At 39.2% G+C, this 23,170-nt stretch overlaps 1 protein-coding gene and 1 pseudogene across 2 annotated transcripts in view; one reads left to right on the top strand and one right to left on the bottom strand.

Moving 5' to 3' along the window:
- LOC101309983 overlaps nucleotides 1–23,170 on the top strand; it is a 259,355-nt pseudogene that overhangs the window by 180,967 nt on the left and 55,218 nt on the right. The gene's annotated exons all lie outside the window — the stretch shown is intronic.
- Nucleotides 20,264–20,892, bottom strand: LOC101305796. Its single transcript, XM_004307522.1, has 2 exons — nucleotides 20,687–20,892; nucleotides 20,264–20,571 (listed from the first exon to the last, which is right to left on the bottom strand). Exons 1-2 carry the CDS (start codon nucleotides 20,777–20,779, stop codon nucleotides 20,332–20,334), a joined length of 333 nt encoding a protein of 110 aa, XP_004307570.1. The 5' UTR covers nucleotides 20,780–20,892; the 3' UTR covers nucleotides 20,264–20,331.

The raw sequence follows: 23,170 nt of genomic DNA, 5'->3' as shown, positions 1-23,170 counted from the left end.
TGATTAGATTCATGGTATAGTTAGAGTTGTTTTGCCGCCCCAAAAGCAATTTTAGTAGGGATGTAAGATTGCTTACGAAAAATTACACCAGTGTGAGTACGCCAGAGTGTAGCAGAGCATAAAAAATTTGGAAAGCCACTACTTTTTATGTGGATGATCCAAAAATGTTTCTATCCAATTTAAGAAAGAATTAATATGAAGGTCTTGGTGCAGAGTCGCCTGAAAGTAACGACGCATTAGAGGCAACATCACAATGCATAAACAAATAATTTATGGGTTTAGGATGATGGAAACAGAAAGGGTAATTAGCAGGGATGGTAGGATTAAATCGAGGATATAAGATTTGAACCATTACTCCCCCAATTTATTTGATTGAATCACAATTTCTCGAATCTTGGATGACACCTCATGACAAATTTTCTCTTGATCTCTTCCTCTTTGACGCCAAAATCCCAAGTTATTGACGTGATCTCCTTTTTCTTGCACTGCAAGAAGAAATTTTTGCCATTCTTGCATTTTTCTTCTTAATTTCAGCATTTAGCTTCCTTTTTATTATTTACTCTCTTTAAGTCCTTAAAAACACAAAACATGTCATAAACGGTATTATTAAAGAAATAACATAGCTAAATAGAGTAGTAAATACATTAATATCGTAGCATTTTATGCTCTAGAGGGTCAATAGTAGGGGTGGGCGATTTGTACCAAATATATGGTTACTGACCCGAACCGTACCAAAAAAACGATTCGGCAACTGCACCAAACTAAAACGGCATCGTTTTATGGTCACACCACACCGAACCGCGTAAAAGCGGTTTGGGGTTATAATTACCGATTTAAACCGAACCGCACCGAATTATTATTATTTTTTTATATCCATTGATGGATTTGTTTGTAATATGTAAATAAGTCATGTATGTTCAAGTTTGTAGTTTGCAAGTTTGCAAGTTGTTGTGTTTGTATGATAGTTGATATATGTTGATTTATTAAGTGATCAAAGATGGTGTTTTGTTAGTTAATTGATATTTGGATGACATTTGTAGACTTGTATAGACTCTAAATGCATTCAACATTTGTTCATGTCTTACAGGAATTGTTAGGCAAACATTTGAACATCCATTACTTGTTGAAATAAATAAATCGGTCCACACCGAAACCGACCCACACCGCACCGAAAAACTGTGTAACCGAATTATTCTAAGACCAAAAAAAGCGGTTTGGTTGCGGTTTGAAATATTCTAAAACAGAAAAAAGCGGTTCGGTTGCGGTTTGAGCCTTAAACCGATCTGAATCAAACCGCGCCTAGCCCTAGTCAATAGGGTTTTTGTCACACCCCGATTCTTAAGTTATTTTACGGTTATTTACTTTGGTATTATTTTGGTCTTTTACCGTTTTAAGTAACCGTTTACTATTTTAAGACTTCAAAAGTTGACTTTTCTTTCGTTTGAAAAATTTGGGAAAACTTCCTTCATGAAAGTCATAGAGGATGTTAATACGAGTTCGTAGACATGCTATGCGTTAAATTCGAAGTTTGCATGACAAAGTTATCATTTAAAAGGGTAAACATTAGTTGGTAAGGGGTAAATTTTTATTGGGTTTTATTTTGTGGGTGTTTTAAGTCTTGGACCGGGTGTGGAGAAGCCCAACACCCACATTCTCTTTCTCTCTCTCTCTCCCGCCAAAAACTTTCCCAACGTCGTCCGCCGTCGTCCGGCCACCAGAGACCGCCGCACCGGTCCCAAACTGTAGGCCGTCGACCCTGCTCTCTTCTTGGACCGGTGGGAGCCACCCTAGCACCACAGTGAGGGAGGAAGAGCTCTCGGAAGCTCCGGCTGCGTGGTAGAGTCCCAACGCCGGAACTCGCTCCTCCGGCCACCATCTCTGGTGATTTCAGTCCCATTTGGAAGTGCTCTCCGTGTGTAACATTTCCATAGAAGGTAATGATCCAATTCGAAGTGTGTAGGAGGATTTTCGGGCTAGGGTTTGAATTGGGGGATTTTTGGATGTTTTGATTCGATTATCCTAGTTAAGCTTAGAATTGGACCAAGTGCTAGTTATGAAAGTTGTTGTGCTTGTTGAGAGGATTATTCTGTTAAATTTTGGGAGGCAATGGACGCCGCCGGAGTACGGCTGCCGGCGGAGCAGGCGGCGGCGCTGCCACTTGGGAGTTGTTTTTCAGGTTTTTGGGTTTGTTATAATGAGAGGAGTCTAATAAAGTATAGTTTGGAATTTTTGGAGGAGTTTTGATAAGGTTTGAGATTTTTAAAAGATTAAGGATTTTGCCGGTTATTAGAATGAAAATCCGGCCGTTGGATTTCCTTGTTGTGGTGGAGTTTGGTGTGAATCCGGTGAGTTTAACCCTATTAAGAGTAGTGGGTTCAACGGAAGAGAGTTAGATGTTTTTATTCACGTATTTATTTTCTGGAATTGAAGTTTGGTTCTAACCATGGTTGTTGTGCCAGGATGCGAAGGGAACCTCGCTTGAGTGGCGATGCGGTTATCGTCGGGCTTATGCCTAAATTTGTGAGTGGACATTTTGATTTTAAATAAATATGCGCATACAAGATTTTATAATTTATTATTGGATTAATTTCAGTTTACCCCCATCAACTTTAGGTCGATCATCATGTTAATCCTTCTTCTTTCAATTTCATCAAAAACACCTCTCAACTCCCAATTTTCATCAGCCGTGCATGTCCAAACCTCCAATCTCCATCAAATTCCTCTGTCAAGTGATGACTTGATATCAAGAAGAAAGAAAAAAAGAAAAATAAAGAAATTGCATTCAATCCCACTAAAATCACTAAAGTTAGGGGGTTGTGATTGGAACGAAGATGTGTATCGATATGAGGGAAAAATGGTCCGAAATGTAACTTTAAGAATTTGACTTTCTTCTTGATATCAAATCATCACTTGGCAGAGGAATTAGATAGAGATTAGAGGTTTGGACATGCGCAGCTGATGAAATTGGGAGTTGAGGGGTGTTTTTGATGAAATTGAAAGAAGAATGACTAATATGATGATCGACTTAAAGTTGATGGGGATAAACTGAAATTAGTCCTTTATTATTTTATTTTCCGAGCTTATATTATAATTTCGGCTTATGAGATGATCTTGGAAATTATTTGAGTTTGAATCATTGATTAAGTGTTAGTCATGATATATGGATTTGAGCTCGGGTTATAAAGTTGGTATTTGAGTTTTGATATTCTTTATGACTCCGGAGTTTTGATATTCTTTATGACTCCGATTTAAATATTTTTGGTTTTATTTTGATGACTTTGAGATTTATAAATGATTACCGAAAATGGGATTTTCGGTAGTTCTCCTTCATAATTTAATTGTTTATTATTGCATAATGATTTTGACTTGGAGAATATTTTAGTGAGAATTTTTGAGTGAAGATATTATTATTTATGATTTATATTTGATATTGAAATCTTGCTTATATTTATAAATTTGAGAATATTTTAACGTGTGAGACACGTCATTAAGTTTTAATATAATATCTTAGGATGATTTTCAAGTACTGTTAGGAACCGTACCATTCGTATGATATTGGGGAAGTTTAATGGATTTAAGTTATTTCGTATGTTTTTAGTCACCATAATATATGGTTGATTTATATTGATTATTGCTAGCTAACCTTATTAGCGGTTCTCATCATATGTGAGTCGCTATTATAGCTTTATTAGCGGTCCTTATCATATGTGAGTAAAGCGCGTAGCGTGGGACGTTATTATAGCCTGAGAGGCAACCGATCGGTATTTATATTTATTAGTTAGCTAGCCTTATTAGATTATTGCTAGCTAACCTTATTAGCGGTTCTCATCATATGTGAGTCGCTATTATAACTTTATTAGCGGTCCTTATCATATGTGAGTAAAGCGCGTAGCGTGGGACGCTATTATAGCCTGGGAGGCAACCGATCGGTATTTATATTTATTAGTTAGCTAGCCTTATTAACAGTCCTCATCATATGTGAGTTGAGCGCTTAGCATTATAGACTTACTAGCGGTCCTCATCATATGTGAGTTGAGCGTTTAGCGTGGGACGCTATTATAACCTGGGAGGCATCGACCCGAGCCTTGGAGGCTCCTTTTACATGGTGATAATTCTTTCCCTTATTTTCTTCTTCTCAGTAATATATTTGATTAACCAGCGGGGCTGGTTTATCTCTTTTTATAAGATTTCTGTTTTACATGGTGATAATTTTTTCCCTTATTTTATTATTCTCAGTAATATATTTGATTAACCAACGAGGCTAGTTTATCTCCTTTAATGAGATTTCTATTTTAATTAACCAGCGGGGCTGGTTTGTCCTTTATTAAGTGATTTTGGATTTAAAGTTTTAAGGACGTTCAAGTTGCATGCTGTTAAGTTTTTAAAGCTGAAAAGTGGGAAAATATTTAAATTGAGTATTTTGTTAAATTATTTAAATTATTTTGTCCACTCACTCTAACGTTTTTAAATTACTTTTCCCTGAGCCTTTTGGTTTTAAATGCCCAGTTTGCAGGCTAAGTTATTTGAGGTCGAGCGTACATGGAGTCGAGGCATAGTCAGAGGCTGCTTCCACTTGTTCTTTAGTCATTGTTTTTCGTTTAACTTTAGATATGCTCTGATAACCAGTTAGTGAATTAATGTTAGTTATTGTCAGTTGTGGGACTGTTTTAGATGAGTAATTGTTATATTGGGAGATGAGATGAACTTGGGGAGCAGGAAGGCTCCAGGTGTTGAGGATCGATGTTTGGTTATAGAAGTGTTGAGTTTGATTTTTTAGGTAAGGGTTGTCCATTTTCAAAGAAGGTTATGCCGAATTTTCGGTCAATTTTCCTTGAAGGTGGACCCCGTAGGACTTACCTCGGGTTTCAGGGTGAAATTCAGGGTGGGTCCTGACAGTTTTGGGACACCGTAAGTAAACAAAATAGAAAGCAGGAAGAGTTAAGATAAGTGAATAGAATGGACAGAGGAATAAGGCCTCGTTTGTTTCGCGAAAAGTAGGCAGCATGAAATGAAAGAGTTTCCTAATTAAAGGGAAAATATAGGGGAAAATGGTTCATTCCAAAATCTAATGAAACAACTTTCCTTCATTCTTTCCCAACAACTTTCTTTGCGTTACCAAACATCGAAATGAAAACTTCTTTCGAAATTTCATTCCCGTTCACTTTCTCTTCTCATGAGAGAAAATAATGAACTACTTTTATTTCCGCAAACCACTAGGCCTAAGAATATAAAGAGAGGAACTGAAGAGAAAGAGGACGACCACCGCATAGGGATACCAATAGCATTTATGTCACGACTACTTCAACTGGGAACGAGCATCTTCAACAGGTTCCCCATTTTTTAACTTCTTAATTTTGGGGAATATATAGATGTTTTAGGTCCAATAGTTTCCCCATCCCATTCCCCAAAATGAGGATGGAGAAGAAAGAGAAACAATTATTCTCTAAATTTGCAGCAAAACCTTCATTTCTCAAATTATCGAAATTAACATTGTCATAAATTCCTCACATGCTCCAATGAGAAGAAAAAAATATAAAATATATTATTGAGTATTTTATTGTTATAATAAGATATAGAATATTTTCTTTTTGTTATAATTTAAAATAATGAAGAATAGAAGAGCACAGGTCGGGCAATCGGAGCTGGGTGAGATTGGCGTGGCGGCGCGTCGAAGATCCAAGGGGGATCATGATCGGGTCAGCCAAGTGGGCCTAGTGTTTGGACTCATCTTCTGGCCCAGTACACCTAATTTGGGCTAGGGTTTTTTTCTTTAGCCCAAAACTAAGTATTTAGCTAGTCTATTTACAGTAATTTTTTTGTTAGGAACCTAAGCATTTGTGTGTCTAGTATTTCTTGCTTTTTCTGCTAGAAATAAATGAACGGAGTCTTTGTAATGAATGGTGTTAGCATGCCACGTCCTTAACTTGCCCAAATGTTTGGCAAGGGAAGACATGTATCCGTGTCATTCTATCTTGAGTATCAATGAAATTCACTACTGGAAAAAGTCACTTAGGAGACGGAATAGTTTTGTCTCCTAATTAACAAAATTCATCTCCTAAGTACTTAGGCGACGGAATATCCGTCGCTTAAGATCCATCGCCTAAGTGATGTGAGGTAGGTGTTAGGGCGACGAAAAATTGAGTTCCGTCGACTGAAAATTACTTGGGCGACGGAATTTTTTCCGTCTCCTAAGTACTTAGGCGACGGATATTGTTTAATGACAAAAAAAATATATTTTTCTCTTAGGCGACGGAATTATTGGATTCCGTCGCTAAATCTGAAAAAAAAAAATTTTAAAAAAAGGGACATCGCCGCACAGAGGCCTCTGCCCCAAATACCACCACCACCACCGAAACAGAAACCATAAGCCCCCCCCCCCCCCCCCCAAAACCCTCAACCAGTCCAACCCTAAGATGTATCACATCTTCCCCAAAACCATCAAAAACCCATATTGGCGAAACTCCGAATGACCGAATCTCTCCTTAGAGCTTCGAAACACCGAGTGGAGTAAATCGCAGCTGTGATTCTGCACCAGAGCGTTGAGCAAGGCGTTCAAGGATTGGACGGATCGTTCGGCGCGAAATTCGGGGATGGAGAGGAAGGTCTTGAAGGCGAGGTTGGGGCGGGAAACGACGCCGTAGTGGCGGATGAGGGAGACGAAGAGGTCCTCGTGGCAGCGGAGGCGGGAGCGGAGGAGTTTGGAGAGGAGGGGGTCTATGAGGTGGAGGGCGCGGGAGCGGAGGAGGCGGAGGATGAGGGAGTGGTAGGTGTGGTAATTATGGCGGAAACCAGGGTGGTGTTGGGAGGCGTGGTGGAAGATTCGGAGGGCGAGGTTGAGGTTGGGTTCGCGGGTGACGAGGGAGATGAGGCGCTTTGGGTGGAGGTGGTGGGAGGCTGGAGAGGGGAGGGGAGAGGAAGAGAAGGGATTGAGAAAAAAAATGAAAAGGGACGGAGATGAGATGAGAGAAAGAGGGTGAGGTTGAGTTTAATTGGATAGGGTTAGTTTTAATGAGAGAGTGAGAGAGTTAATTTTTTTGAGTGAGAGTGGAGTTTTTTTAAGTTAAAAAAATAAAAATTTAAAATTTTTGGTTTGAGTTTTCTTGAAATGTTTTGGCTGAAACGTTGCCGCCAAAAATTTCAGTACTTAGGCGACGAAAAGTTTTACTTTCGTCGCGTAAGTAATTAATTATTTTATTATTATTTTTTTAAATAATAATTTTGTCGCTTAAGTAAATTTTTCCGTCATCTAAGAGATTCTTAGACCATGGAATACATTTCCGCAGCTTAAGTAATTAATTTTTTATTTTTTATTTTTTAAAAACTAATTCCGTCGCCTAAGTATATATTTTCCATCGTTTAAGATATTCTTAGACCATGGAATATATTTCCGTCGCCTAAGTAATTATTTTTTTAATTTTTTATTTTTAAAAATAATTCCATCGCCTAAGTATATATTTCCGTCGTCTAAGAGATTCTTAGATGACGGAATACATTTCTGTCGCCTAAGTCCTTCTTAGGCTACGAAACTGTTTTCCGTCGTCTAAGTCCCACTTAGGCTACGAAATTAATATAATTCCGTCGCCTAGATTCTTTTTTCCACTAGTGATTGCCGTATGGCTTTACCTGTCAAAAAAATAATAATGTAGAATATTTAATTGTATTAATAAATGTCAAAATCTTCAAAATGGGGAAGCTGCTGGAGTTTAGAGCAAATTTTTTTTTTTTTTTGAGATTTTGACTTTTGCTTTCTCTTAGAGAAATTTTGAGGAAGCTATCGGTAATGCTATAATTATAAGGGCTAGCAATAGCTGAATAAGAATCTCCAGCGCGAACATATTGAACGAAGAAGATGAGTAATGTGATGCCAATTGGGCTTGCAGAGTGCAAAGTGGATGAAATTAACATCAGGAGAGGCCATGGCAAAGATAAGAAGAGAGAGTTTGACTCTAAACATGCAGAGAGTTTTTTAGAGTCAGAGATGAAACAGGAAGGAGAAGGAAGGAAGATGAAACGGGAAGGAGAAAGGAAGAGCGCAGCGGAAAGGTTTAGGGAGTAGAGAGGAAGTCGTCCTTCTATATACAGTAACAAGATGTTTCGTTCCATGTCAGACTTTCTTTGTTGGCCGTCGGCTTCCCATTCATTGCCTAGTTTTTTTTTTTTTTTGATGTTTCCTTCCGTTTATTGCCTAGTTAATCGGATAGGTAACTCCCGACTCTAACCTCATAATTTATTATAACCAAGTCTGTGACTTACGAGAAATTTTTATATGCTACGGGAGAACTACGTGGCTGTCTGACGTGGTCCTATATTTCAATCAAATTTAGACATGTGAATTTTTTACAACTAAAATATAAATTAATATTTTTGTTGAAGGAATTTACATTATTGTCCTTGATGATGTGTCTGGACCGAATCTTGTCTTGATTAGACTAGAATATCTGTTAGATATCTATCCCTGATTTACAGGGATTCTCTATGTAATGTCTATATAAAGACCTTGATATTAATGAATAAGTAGACCTTTATTCTCGTATTCTTTTCTCCTCGAACATGTTATCATGCACTTGCTCTACCTGAGCTGATAACAGAGGAAAACCCCAACCCGAAAATCAGACTTTTCCATTGATTTTTGTCAAAAAAAAAAAAAGAGGAAATTTTTCAAATGGTGCCCCAAGTTAAGCCCATTCATCATTTTGACATCTCAATTTTGAAAACTATGATAATGGTACCTCAACATTTAAACTCAATCTAACATTAGTTCCCTCCGTGATTGACACCGTTAAGTTGGACTAATTTATCCATGGGTAAAATTGTTTTTTCATGTTTTCTCTCCCCAAATCTTTGCCCTCCACAAACATTTCCCTCTAGAATAATGTCTATTTTCCGATTAGTATCAAAATTTGTGGTGAGTCATGTGTTGGCTGCATACAAAAATTAGAGAGATCTAGAAATTATAATACACCATTGACCATTAATATCCATCATTAAAAGTAGGTTTTGCAACCCATCGGTGAGAGAAAGAATCAATATTGATTAAAATGCATTTTGTATCAAGTACAGAAATTCATGAATTATGTTGCACGGACATTGACATGGACACTGCGACACGTGTTGGAAACTCAGTTTTTGAGTTATACCGTGTCGCCGTGTCGTGTCACCGTGTCAGTGTTCGTGTCCGTGCAACATAGTTGATTCTTTCTCTCACTGGTGAGTTGCAAAACCTACTTTTAATGATGGATATTAATGACCAATGGTGTATTATAATTTCTAGATATCTCTAATTTTTGTATGCAGCCAACACATGGCTCACCCCAAATTCTGATACTGATAAAAAAATGGACATTATTCTAGAGGGAAATGTTTATGGAGGGAAAAGATTTGGGGAGGGAAAACATGAAAAGACAATTTTACCCATGGATAAAGTCCAACTTAACGGTGTCAATCACAGAGAAAACTAATGTTAGATTAGGTTTAAATGTTGAAGTACTATTATCATAGTTTTCAAAATTGAGATGTCAAAATGATGAATGGACTTAACTTGGATAAAGTCCAACTTAACGGTGGCAATCACGGAGAAAACTAATGTTAGATTGGGTTTAAATGTTGAGGTATTATTATCATAGTTTTTAAAATTGAGATGTCAAAATGATGAATGGACTTAATTTGAGGCATCATTTGAAAAATTTCCTCAAAAAAAAAAAAATCTAATTTCTAATTAGGGCACCCAAAAACTGATTTGGGCACCCTTCATCTTCTCCGATGCATGTTTTGTGCCGCAAGCCGTTCTTCGACGTCCTGCCTCCTTGCTCCGGCCTCCAAGAGGGCAGCTTCGGCAACACTGCGCAGCGTAGTCCTAGCCTCGCCGCGCACAACCTGCAGCGACATCTGCTCTGCTGCTTCAACGTTGTGCAAACCCCACCAAAGCCGAGCCCCAGCCGAGGTTCCTCCCCGCCATCAGCAGCATTTCAGAAGCGCCGCCAAGCTCCGCTTCGCTGCTGCAACGCTCCGAGCTCGAAGAGAGGAGCTCCGACCCGCTGCTCAGAGCAGCCCCAGCCGAGCCCAGCTCTGCCCCCGACGTCGCCTTTGCGCCTCTGCTGCCATCTCGGCTCCGGCAGCTCAGCGCTCGTCTCTCCGGCCAAGACCCAAGCACGGGTCCGAAGGTTTCAGATTCGACCCGACCCGGACCTGCTTTGGTTTCCGATTTGAAACTGAATAGCCGAGGGCAATTCAGTAATTTTGATCTCCAAGTAAAAAAGTATTTTACCCCGACAATAAAAGGTTTTACTCACCAGTGAAAAATTTATTTACTCTACGAGTTACTGTGGTAATTCTTTAATTACCTTTACTGTTTATATATGGTGAATATGACTAACCATATGTTTTTAATTTTCATGAACCGTGTGACGGATTGCTATGGAATTGTGAGAAAATTCACCGCACGCACGTGGATAATAAAGAATATTGCAAGAGCATATTCTTTATACACACGTGGACACACTCATGAAAATTACAAGGGCGAATTCTCTATCCTACGGTTGTTTAACTAGCAAGTAAGTTTTTTATTAAAGTTGCCGCTTTTGAATATAGAAGTATATATATTGGGCAATATTCGCCTTGCTACCTCCCATATTTCTTATATTGTGGAACAGGGTTTTGAGGGATTGGGACCCCTCATCCCGCCTATATCCGCGACTGTGAGTACGCGTCGATGTGACTGCGATTACGCGTCACCATATATCCGCGATTGTGATCACGCGTCGATGTGACTGTGATTACGCGTCACCATATATCCGCGACTGCGATTACGCGTCAATGTGACAGCTTTTTAGCGTTACATACAAGGGAAGAAATCGATTATGACTGCGATTACACGTCACCGTGACTGCTTTTAGCGACTCAGCGTCACCTACTTTTTCAGCATCGATTATAAGTGACCATACATCATTGGTACACGTTTGTAATTCTATTTAGTATCCGATTTTTCGATATTAACTATTCCCCTTGTCGTTTTGTAGAAATGAGTTTGAGACCCTCGATGAACGAGGCAAGAATTATCTTCGATGGACATCCGATGAGACATGCAAGTTCATCGGCAAAGGATTTACATCCACTATTATTCCTCCTGACGGCCCATATGCAGTTACCAGTGAGTTGATCAAATTTCAAGCCCTCATGTTACTGAGGCGCCATGCCCATCCAACTCTATCAAACTCAAACAATCGCTCTTCTTGCTACCATTGCGGTTCTACCGCTCACTTGCACAAAGATTGTTGTGCCAGCAAGGATGACAGTGATACCTACAAACGACACATGTAGTTATTGGCTCAAGAGGCTAACTACACATTGGGGAGATGAGTATGGTGATGAACTTTCCACCCATCTCACTATAGCAGACTTTGAGGCTAAGAAGAAAGCCATTCCCAAGGACTTAGAGACTTCGGACTATTGATTAAGTCTATGTGATAGACGAGTTTAATTGCTATATTTTTCTGTTTGGCACATGTTTAGCCACAGTTATTTTTGACTTTCAGTCAGCTTTATTGGAATTAGACATCCATTGATGTACTCACGTTGGCATTAATAAAATTCATCTTTTTAACAATCTCTGTGTTCAGATCGATTGAGAATTTTATTACCCTTACGCATGGTTCAAATTGCACAAAGCTATAAGCTTAATATCATAGCAACATATGAAAATCCACTTGTTTTTGGTGGTATTATACTTGGTAATGGCATATTATATGGCAGAAAAGCAAGAAATTTCGAAAGCAATCGAAATAGAATGGCAATTGCACAAGGCAGTAGCAATGCCGAGTTTAGGCAACAACACAACGCTTATGCGCGCCACTGATGGGCTTTCAACACCCTTTGCGCATCCCTGACGCATGCTGGCGCCCTGCGCCCCTGCCACGCCCTGTGCCCCTGTGCGCCCCTGCAGCACCCTTGTGTGTCTTTATGTGTTTTTATGCGCTCGGAGCGCCCTTTGCCTTGCCGCCGCCGTTTTTCACCGCCTTTGAGGCCGTGACCGACCATGCCTTGTTTCTTTATGGCATTTGTAATGTTGCATGTCATGTAATGCACTCTCACCGAAATTGAGTACGTCTTTCGGTTTCTATGCCTTTGAATATGAAGGTTGTCTCCACATCTTGTATATGAATGTGTTGAGAAAGATTGAGTGCTTAGCTCATCGAATGGATAGCTATTCATGGATTTACTTATGTAAAATCCGTTGTGACTACAGTGACTAGATCATCACCACAATCCAAGAGCGGTTTGATGCTCAAGTTTCAATGCCTCATGGCGTTATGATTCAAGTCACATATGCTTCTATGCATTAAGAAGTACACGACCCATGCTATGATATGATACTTATGCCAACGTTTATCACCTTGCAACTCATTTTGAGAATGAAAAATTCGTATGTATCACTTGTTATGAATGTGCGACATTCATGAGTCATTTTGATTTGGTTTATGAATCGGTTATTGTCGCCAAGGATGAGAATTGGAATGTTGACTCACAAAGGCTTTTACCAAAATTGTCCAATGCAATAAGGACGTGCTTTGATGATCTGAATGTTGAGAATTTACACGGACATCATTCCTTTTGAGCAAAGAAGTCAATGAGATCGAAGCTCACCATAATGCAACTTGGTGATGCCAAGAGCATTGACGGCAATAGATGCCCTATGCGTCATCCCCCTATGTAATGGAAATGTTACTCATGCTTTCACAAGCAAGTATGACGCCACACAAGAGAACCCCTCTTGTACTCTCTTATTGACTATGCTCATAACAAAGCCTATTCTTTAGCAAAGATTAGGACCGACACCCTCTTACACTAAAGACAATATTATGTAGAGACTTGCACACGTGAGATGCTAAGTCGTAGTCCACAAAGTAAGACATGAGTATGTCTATGGCATAACCCAAAAGTGACTACATATCTACTCTTTCAACAAGTGATTATACACGCATGATACATAAGATGTTGGCACATATGCCTTCTCATTGTCCATATTGTGACATAATAATGCTATGGTGATGTTCAAATATGGTTTAACTCAAACCATAACACTTGGATGCTATGGAGAACCTCAAGAATTATTGAAAAGATGCAAAAACCTTGATTTTTCGGTTTTTCTGCTCGCGGACTAGTCATTGTGAGGGACGGTTCACTAAGTTGTAGACCGGTTCTCGAGGTGATTCTTGCGGCCACGGATTCCTAACATCCTTGCCTACCTACTGTAAAAATTTGTTGGCATTTGGACACTTGGAAGGTGAACCGCTCATTGCAAACGCTCATTGACCTCCGACCATTCTGGCGACTGGTTCGATGCTTTTCAAGCCGGTTTTGTGGTTGAGGCCGGCGGTTTTAGATTTCAAGCTCATGTTTCTACCTTCTCACGAAATTTGGTAGCTTTTGGAGCTCTGGAAGTCAGTGAACCGTTAAAGGAAGCGTCAAACAGACCCACATTCAAATATTGTTTTAACGGTATGCATGATTGTTAACTAGTGATGTTAACGTTTCATAACATGAATCGTCCACATGTTGAATGTGCCATATTGCGCCTCCACAAGCGCACAATGATGGGTCCTCTATGATGAACATTGTCTTTGTGTAAGACATGAGCTTCCTATAGTCTGAAAACCTTGTCAGGCGATCTCTTTTATGTCACTTTGATGATGAGCCAGTCTTCCCATCGTTAGGGGGAGATAAGAACGAATATGTTCAAGTGGAACAACTTGAAATTGTCATTGATGCTCCCCATTGTGCCTCATCAAGTCTTTGAATTCCCATAAGTGACGAGATCTATACATGCTGCAAACATGCCTGCAAGGATTATTGTTTGAGTAAAAGGACATGTTGTCAACCAGATGGTGACATGGTGACGCCACCGATGTGGTGGATGGTGTCACTAGGCCGTGGCTCCTAAGGCTTAGGGGGAGGCCACTTGGTTCGATACATACTCGCCAAGAAGGTATGCGAGTTTGGCACAACTTGATCCATTGATCAATGATACTTATTCGTCTATTCTTCTGAATTAGGGTCAACATTGGGGGACGCCTCGATGTCAATACCAATCCATATAAGAGATCTCTACTAATGGTAGCACTAGTGCACGTGATGACAATGTTTAATGAGTTTCATATTGAAACGCACTTCGTTGTGCATATCAACGTTGTAGACTGGCCTAGACAGAAAGATGCGATCCAGTTTGAACAAAGAAATAGGGCCTTGACAGGTGATGCCGACACCGTAAGGGTAAAACTATCTGCTATGTCTTTGTTGGAACGCGTAGTAAGAAAAAGAGCTTAGACTCACCCTGTGGCGCAAAGTTTCTCACAAACGCCCTGGAATCGACTACGATGAAATATATATTCTCGTAATGGATGTTATTGCACTCCGCTACCTTTTCAATTTGGTAGTTTCCCAAGAACTAAACATGTAGCTTGTGGTCATTATTTATCTCTGATTTGGGAACTAAGAGAAGTACATGACGATCTTAGATTGATCGGTTTTCACCCTATCAAGTAGCTCCTGACCACGGAGCTTGTTATCGAAGGTTATTGAACGAAACACTAAGTATTCACTTGATAAGGGATGTGATGTAAAGAATAATGCCTCTTCGCGTGTAATATCCTGATGAACTGTGATGAATTCTAAGAGATTCCACTGACCCATTGATAAGAATGATTGAATCTTGGGAATACTTGGTCTCGGAAGTGAGAACCATTAGAGATGATAGTTGTTCATCACTCGGCATATGACAATATAAAGAACGACAAAGTTATGCCTATGTGTATCCCTTGATTGGTTGAAGTTTTGAGAAGACTCATTCTGTCTGAATGATGAAGAAGTGTTGAGAGATACTCTCCACCTAAGTATGGTGTATAATATACTCGACTCGACATCTCATTCGCTATAAACATGTAAGACCAAGTTCTTTCTTGATAAGGCTTAGTCTGAAGGATTATCAACATTGAGGTCAGTGCGCCCACGCAACACCAAGGTGATGGCGGTAACCCATTCTTTCAAGATGATATGAATTGTTAAGGCTTATTCGATCCCAACATGAAAAAGACACATACATGGCAAAGTTTGATTCTGCCCAATTTCGTAGGTCAACTTCCCCATGGCCTACCGGATAACCCACTCGTTAGAAAATGGTGAATTTGATACCATTGGAAAGGTCTATGTGTCTACCTTCCAGTGACACTAACCATTCGATCACAGGTTTTATATTGAGTGAGTTATGGCTATTCTCGTAAAGTAGGACAGTCTGTCCAAACCTCTGCCTTTGCAGGACAGTCAACTTCAACTGAACTTTGTGTTCAGCTCCGAATGAACTACGTTATGGACTTTATATCATTGGAAAGCTATTGGTGTCTAGTTTCCAGAACCGTTTATGGTTTGTCCATACCTTTTGTAACGAAGAAGTTATGACTGTTTAAGTATACGAAGGTCGTGCTACACGTGAATCTGATTTTCAACACAGACTCACGTTTTGAGTCGTTATGCAACCTTCTCCTTATTGATCAAAGTAATGCTAAGTGTAGCAAGTCTGATCTAAGGATAATGTGGCTAGATTTAGAGGCTAATTTCTAAATCATTGCCCAACTCTACTTTTGAGAAGCATGTGAAGTGTATTGGCTTGTGCCGTTTTATCTATACTCCAAGATTGCGTTACCAATCAGGGGGAGTCATTGCGTAGACATCAGGGGGAGTCTACACCACATGTGTACCTTCAATTGTAGACGGTGCGTTGCGCTCTTTTTCCCTTCACCCAAGTCTTTGATTTTTACCCACGAGGTTTTTGTTTTGCTTGGCAAGGTTTTTAATGAGGCAACACTATAAGTACCATGATGTATTGGCACGTTGTGCTCTTTTCCCTTCGACCAAGTATTTGTTTTTACCCAATAGGTTTTTGTTTTACTTGGCAAAGTTTTTTACCGAGACAACGTTTATGCGCCATGTGATTTCGGTGCGCGACACAAGAGGGAGTGTTGAAGGAATTTACATTCCTATCTTTGATGATGTGTCTTGACCGAATCTTGTTCTGATTAGACTAGAATATCTGTTAGATATCTATCCCTGATTTACAGGGATTCTCTATGTAATGCCTATATAAAGGCCATGATATCAATGAATGAGTAGACCTTTATTCTTATATTCTTTTCTCCTCGAACAGTTTTCTATTTTTTGTGAAATGACAATCATGGGTATTAGCAAGTTCAAACTAGGGTCTCGGGTTTAGGGTTTAGAGTTTAGGGTTAGGGTTAGGGTTTAGGGTATAGGGTTTAGGATATAGGGTTTAGAGTTTAAGGTTAGGGTTAGGGTTTAGGGTTTAGGGTTTAGGGTTTGGGGTTTAGGGCTTAGGGTTTAGTATTTAAAAAAACAAAAACCCAAAATGGTCTTTAACAAAATAACTGAAATAATTTTTCATGAAAAAATCTACATGTCTAAATTTGATTAGAATGTAGAACCACGTCAGACTGCCACGTGGTCCTCCCGTAGCACTGAAAAATTTCTCGTGACTTACCTTTACGTATAAGTCGGTATAATAATGGCAGGAAGGCTCTCATTTCAATCCTAGCTTTTTTTTTTGGTCAACCATTTCAATCCTAGCTTACTTGTTGTATTCCAAGTGCGACTCTAGAATTCATTTACAAATTACAATACACTATAAATATCGAGCAAAGACTAGTTAAGACGACTTGTAGTGCCAGTTTTCTTTCACTTTCCATGGACCGGTTCAGTGCTCTTCCGCACGAAGTCGCTCATCATTTTCTCTCCTTCCTCCCCCTCCTTAATGGGGCAGTTTGTCTCCTTTGTTTCAGCTGCTGTTCTTTGTTTTTCTTTCAATGAATTTTTCATTACCAAAAAAAAAAAAAAAAAAAAATATTCTCTCCTTCCTCCCCCTAACCGATTCTACTCGAGTGAGCATTTTATCCAAAACATGCAGAGAGTTTCACTTATCAAATCCCACTTTGAATTTCACTGAGTTTCCTTCCGAGCTTATTCGCACATTCAATGGCCGCTCTCAAATTTTGAACTCCTTAGATGGGTTCTTCCACACTCATCGTGCCTTCAACAAAGGGTGTTGTTAGATGTTCCCAGTAAATTAGTTAGTCGACCCAGCAATTAAAAATTATCCTTTATTTTCCAGTTTTGCCCTTGTTATAATAAACCCAGCAAACACAAATTCTTCTCTTAGAGTCGGATCAGAGGCATTAAATTCAGAAGAAGAGATGTGGCAACGACTGCGCAAACACAACATCTTATTTAGGAGGCTAAAGTGGGATCTGGGACGTTATACCATCTTATCGTTGCTTTGCTTTGAGCCTTTGAGTTGAATTGAAATTTTGTGATTAATTGCGTAGTCATCTACTCATTTGCAGTGTCAATCTTTGATTAAGAGACTTTTAGCCGATTTTGTTCTTCTTCTCCATTACCTGAAATATATTCTACAATTATATGTTTTAAGATGATCGAAGTTCCATACATGTATTGATATGGGTGAGATATATGTAATGGGATGATCATTGAATTGGTAATTTTTTTTTTTTGAAGGCAATCGGTTCCGATATCCCGTACATCAAATCTTCTCAAGATTCTATACTTAGATCATGGGAAAGCTCCTCCTGATTTCCTCCCCCATATTAGTTCTCTTTCTGGTCTCAACGTGGTGTTAGAGATGATGTTTGCTGGGTTTATTATAACAAGAGCAAAACTGGAAAATACAGGATAATTTTTAATTGCTGGGTCTATTAAGAAGTTTGCTGGGTACATCTAGCAACACCCTCAACAAAATACAGAGCTTCCGTGTCAAATGGGTTTCTCGATTCGAAACAAGGGAAACTGAAGCTAGTGAAATGGAAAGCGTCTCTAGTTTTGAAATTTCTCAAATCCTCGGTTGGGTTCAAACTGCAGTGCTGAGATGCAACGTTGAGGCGCTCAACGTTTTTTATTAGCGTCAAAGTGATACTACAAACACTGTTTGGTGAGAACACGGTTAGTCTTACGAGGGTTCAGGTCGAATTTCCTTCATGTGTTTTTGTTTGTGGGACTTTGAAGTCTTTAACTTTGAATGTACCTCATGTGATTTTGAAATCCCCTTGTTTTTCCCCTTCTTCTTCTAGCTCTAATCTAGTAAGCTTGAAACAGGGAAATGTTACCATCGAAAATGGTGATGGATTTTGCAAATAAGTAGATTTCATGCAAATCCCTCAAGGAATTGTCGCTTTGGGGACTGGAAGGCCTTAAGAATGTCACCATCCAGAGCTCGTCTTTGGAATCTTTGGTGATTCAACAACTGCTTGGCCTCTTCCAGCTTAACATCTCTGGTGAAAAACTTGAAAGTATATAACTATATATATAGATTGGGAGTTTTCACCGAACACCAATTGTTTGAATGTGTTTGCTCCAAATCTTAAGTATCTGACATGGTTTGGTTTCATAATGAACTTCAATGCTCTTGGAAAGTTTAATTGCTTGGAACAAGTCGAGATTTCGGTCAGTACTGGAAGAAGTAGGCGAACTCGTGAGTTACGCAGCAAACTTGACGAGTTCTTGTGCTGTATCCGAAGGGTTAAAGTTGTTGTTATAACACAATTAATACTCTTCTCAGGTAAAAACATTGTTGCTCTTTTGACAAATTATCAAGTTCCTGAATTTTGGTTTGTTTGATTCTCTACATTTTAATCATTTGCAGAATCTGATGGAGGAAGGCTTTATGCATTGTCTGGAATGTTCAGCATTTGGGTATTTGTATTAGTAGCGATTTTGACGACAAGATGATTCCATTGATGTTGGTTTTGTATGATTAATGTTGCTAAGTACCAACATTAGAATCACATTGATATATTTTGGATTTGCAGTGTATGGTTCCTGAAATTGCCATTGCTAGCTACTTTCTAAATGACTAAAATCTGTAGAATGTAGGTGGAGTTGTACAAGTTTATTCAAGCAGTCATGACCTGACAATATCTAACATCTGCAAATTCCTACATACTGAATGTAAAACTACATGGTTATAGATTAAAGAAAATCATACTTGCACTAAGATATTGAAGGTACTGGAACGTGAGGCAGGGCTGTTTCAATCCTCGACGAACTGACAAAAAATTAACACAAAACACCAGATTTTTGACGCTGTGTAAAAACCTTAAAATAGAGGAAAAATCACAACGGAGCACAAACTCAGAAAACGAACTCAGTTAGATGAATTTGTGTAGAGTCTTACAACCACTTTGTAAACCCTATACTATTACAAATCCATATCTCTAGGCAGAACGTCTTCTTCTTCTTTCTTCAATGAACTTCTCAACACACAAGAGAATCACAATCACAACTACAACAAGTCCAACTTAACAAGAAACAGTTGAACTTGTATATTCAGATGAGCAGCGGAATAAAACAATTTTCTCTTAAACGCCAAGCATGCAAAGACTCACCCCTTTCATCTGTCATATGTCTCTTTTATACAGCAGCAAGAACCTAACGCCAGCAACCCTAATCCCTATCTCAAGAAAGAATTTACATCAGAGTTAAAGACCTTGTAATAATAATAACAAGATATTTAGTTATTTAAACCATAAAAGAATATCCTATATGAAATAGGATTTCTTTCTTTCCTTCACACGGCTAGCAAAGGAGACCTATTCAAAATAGATCTTCTTTTCTTTATTTGATTCCACAATCATATCACATATTGAGATCCTAACCAAGTTAGGACATAATTACTCCCACGGAAATAGCACCTGCAAATAACTTATTCCAATTATAATATCTAATAATCAAGCATAAGGAAGAGTTATATTAAGAACACATGTATGCATATCACAATTAAGATCAATGACATAAGATCTTATTGCCATGCATTAATACGATATGATAATCCAAAGATCATAGAACCTAATCAAAATAGGATTCTTTCCTTTCAACTAAAGATCAACTAATCATATAATCAACATGAAAATCCTAAAGACTTACGATTCACATCTTCTGCAATATATTAGCTCGATATGATCATGAAACAATTTCTCAATTAATAATGACATAGAATCATGTGAGCTATTATCAAAGATGCCATAAATAATAGCCTTAACCACTTAGCACGTATTCTAGTTTTGGTATAGGGATGCCAACTAAAGTTCATACCAATAATCTCCCCCTTTGGCATTCCTATACAAAACTCTTGCATAGCAGATATTAGTTAGACTCAATAGCATAACTTAAATACATCCGAATTTTTCTTTTTGGGTGCAAATGCGATTTATTCAATGGCAAAGTGTTAGAAAGCTACAAACTAAATTGGTGCTGTAACAGTCAACCTTCTCTAACAATGAGAGGCATTCTGTCCCTTACTTTCTCCTTCAAGCCACGATTCTCTGATATCTTTTTTCTTGAACCCCTCTTGGCAAAATTCTTCATATCAGTACAAAGTCCGGTGATATGATTCAAAACTTCCCGTCCCTTGAGCAAATTACTGGCTGAGAATGTACTCCTTAGCTGCGGTTTCGCTCTGTGTTTTGTGGAAATCTTCTGCCGACTTTGGATGCTTGCAATCTGTAACCCAGAAAGAAAGTAAGATATAAATGAACATATATTTCCTAAACAAAGAAGAGATTAAATTTCGAGCTTTCCCTCCCTTCGGCTCCTAAGCAACGAAATTGGTCCCTACCAGGATTGCAGAACCAGGCTTCATCATCAATGAGCTCATCTGGAGATGAAAGGTTGACCCATTTAGGCGCATTGAAGCTCTCATAAGTTTCATCTTCGACGAATATTGATTCTATGTTGCTCCAATCAATGATTTCTGGTTTCATCTTTCTTCTTGAGGAATCTACAAATCCAAAAACAGAAAAGTGTGACAAATCTGATTCAAGTATGTATAGAATGAAAATTTAGATATCCAAAACTGATAGAGCAAGCTTAATTTGTCCAGAATCTATGAAATTCCACGATATGGTTTTGAATGGAATAGTGAACAGTTAACACTTGAGAGAGAGAGAGAGAGAGAGAGGAGGGGGAGGGGGGGGGGTTGGGGGGGGGGGTTAGTAGAAGAGACAAGAAGTAGTTAGTTTAGAGAAGAACGTCGTTGGTGGCGGTTAGGTTTACGGGTTAACGTACGAAAGAAAACGAGACGACCTAAAGTTAAAGTTAGGTAAGTTTAAGTTTAAAGTTAGTTAACGGTTACCGGGTTTTTAGGGTTTTTTTTTTTTTTTTTTTTTTTTCCAAAAATAATTTTTCTGTTTGGTTTACCAACTTGATCCACAATCTAAATCACTCCACAGGTAGAGACACACGATTTGATACCAAGATGTTTTTTTAACAAGGTAGGATGTTTTCTTTAGAAATTTCTCATCGGACTTAATGCTAACAAAATATTGTTGATAAAAAAACAAATAAAAATATACCAAAATTTTAACGAGGTTTAGCAAGCAAAATCTTTGTGTCTTACTTGTGCTCACCGTGAGAATACTATCAACAGTATAATATAATTGAGTACTCACTCGTTGAGAGAATACTCGAGAGGTTTAGAAATTGCTTGAAATGTCTCAAACTATCAACGTTATTCCAATTCGGCACATCCATTTTATATAGGCATTACAAGTAGGCATTACTAACTAGTAAAGGAATCCTTCTCTTACAAGATATTATGAAGTCCAATTAGGACTTGCTCTTCCTATTCTAGTTTGAGACATACGTTAGAGGTCAGAAGCCAGTCATGTTCAAGCAGTCGACACTAGAATGTCATCTTACTCATTTAATAACAAGGGAAAATGCCTATTTAGTACTAATTCAAACCCCTTATTTCCCATTCTAATGATAATCCTTTTGCATTAGCCCATTCCAATATAAGGTAACCATTTTTATGCCCAAATGCACAAATCTTTATACCCAAATGCACAAATCTTTACTAAAGTCTTAACAAACCATATTATTTTAAGACTATTTTGCCCCCACTTCTTCAACATGAAAAGACTTGGCTGGAACCTCGGACTCCGGTCACTGGCCGCCAGACACCGGACTCCGGTCACCGACCGCCGAATTCCGGTCACCGGAATTTCCCCGACCGCCGGATTCCGGTCACCGGATTTTCCCCTGTAACTAGTTACTGACCCCCAATAATCAGTTACTAACCAGTTAATGACCCATAATAACTAGTTACTAACCCCTAGTAACCAGTTATTGATTAATTACTGACACCCAGTAACCAGTTACTGACCCCCCAATAACTTTTAGTTTTCAGTTACTGACACCCAGTAATCACTTAGTTTTCAGTTACTGACACCCAATAATCACTTAGTTTTCAGTTACTGACCCCTTATAATCTTGGTTACTGACCCCTAATAATCGGTTACTGACCCCTAATAATCTTGGTTACTGACACCCAATAACCAGTTACTAACCCCCAATAACTTGATTACTGACCCCCAATAATCAACTTATTTCAGCTTATTGTAATAGAAAAGAAGAAATACCAGAACATAATCGAGTTATTGACCGCCAATAATCAATCAAAACTACAACACGAATAATCAAACTACCTATCAGCTACAAAAATACAACTATACCTACCGCAGAGCCACGCACCCTCACACATCGGATCTACTCTCTTACCATGCACCTTCCCTCACCATACACCTCCCTCATCAAATCTGCTTCACCTCCCTCACCACGCACCCGACGCCTTCGATCTAGCCATGGAGGCTGAGGCGGAGGCTGCCTATGAACTTGCTCGTTGGCCCAGTCGAGCAGGTGGGACGAGTACAGGCGGGACGTCGTAGCTGGAGGGAGCTTCGCTACATCGTCACCGGAGAAGGACAACACCAGAGATGACGACGACGTTTGGCGAGCGGCACAACGTTTTGGATCTGCTGCCGGGGTCGGATGAGGGGGCTCGGAGAAGGAGGACGTTGACGAGCGGCGTTGATTTCTGACAGCGGTGAAGGAGGTTGCAGAGGAGAGAGCAGAGGTAGGATTAGAGATTTGATACTCGTTGCTCGTCGTCGCAGCATCGGCGCAGGTGTTGTTGAAGCATAAGCTGCGTTGGCGTCGGCTGTGTCGGCGGCGGCTGCATCGGCGGCGTCATTGCGTCGTCCAGGAGAGAGAGAGAGAGAGAGAGAGAGAGAGAGAGAGAGAGAGAGAGAGAGAGAGAGAG

This window comes from Fragaria vesca, linkage group LG7 (assembly GCF_000184155.1).
Source record: "Fragaria vesca subsp. vesca linkage group LG7, FraVesHawaii_1.0, whole genome shotgun sequence".
In the NCBI taxonomy this organism is placed as follows: domain Eukaryota; kingdom Viridiplantae; phylum Streptophyta; class Magnoliopsida; order Rosales; family Rosaceae; genus Fragaria; species Fragaria vesca.
Note: the sequence above shows the minus strand (reverse complement) of the source record. Positions and strands in the feature narration are given on the sequence as shown.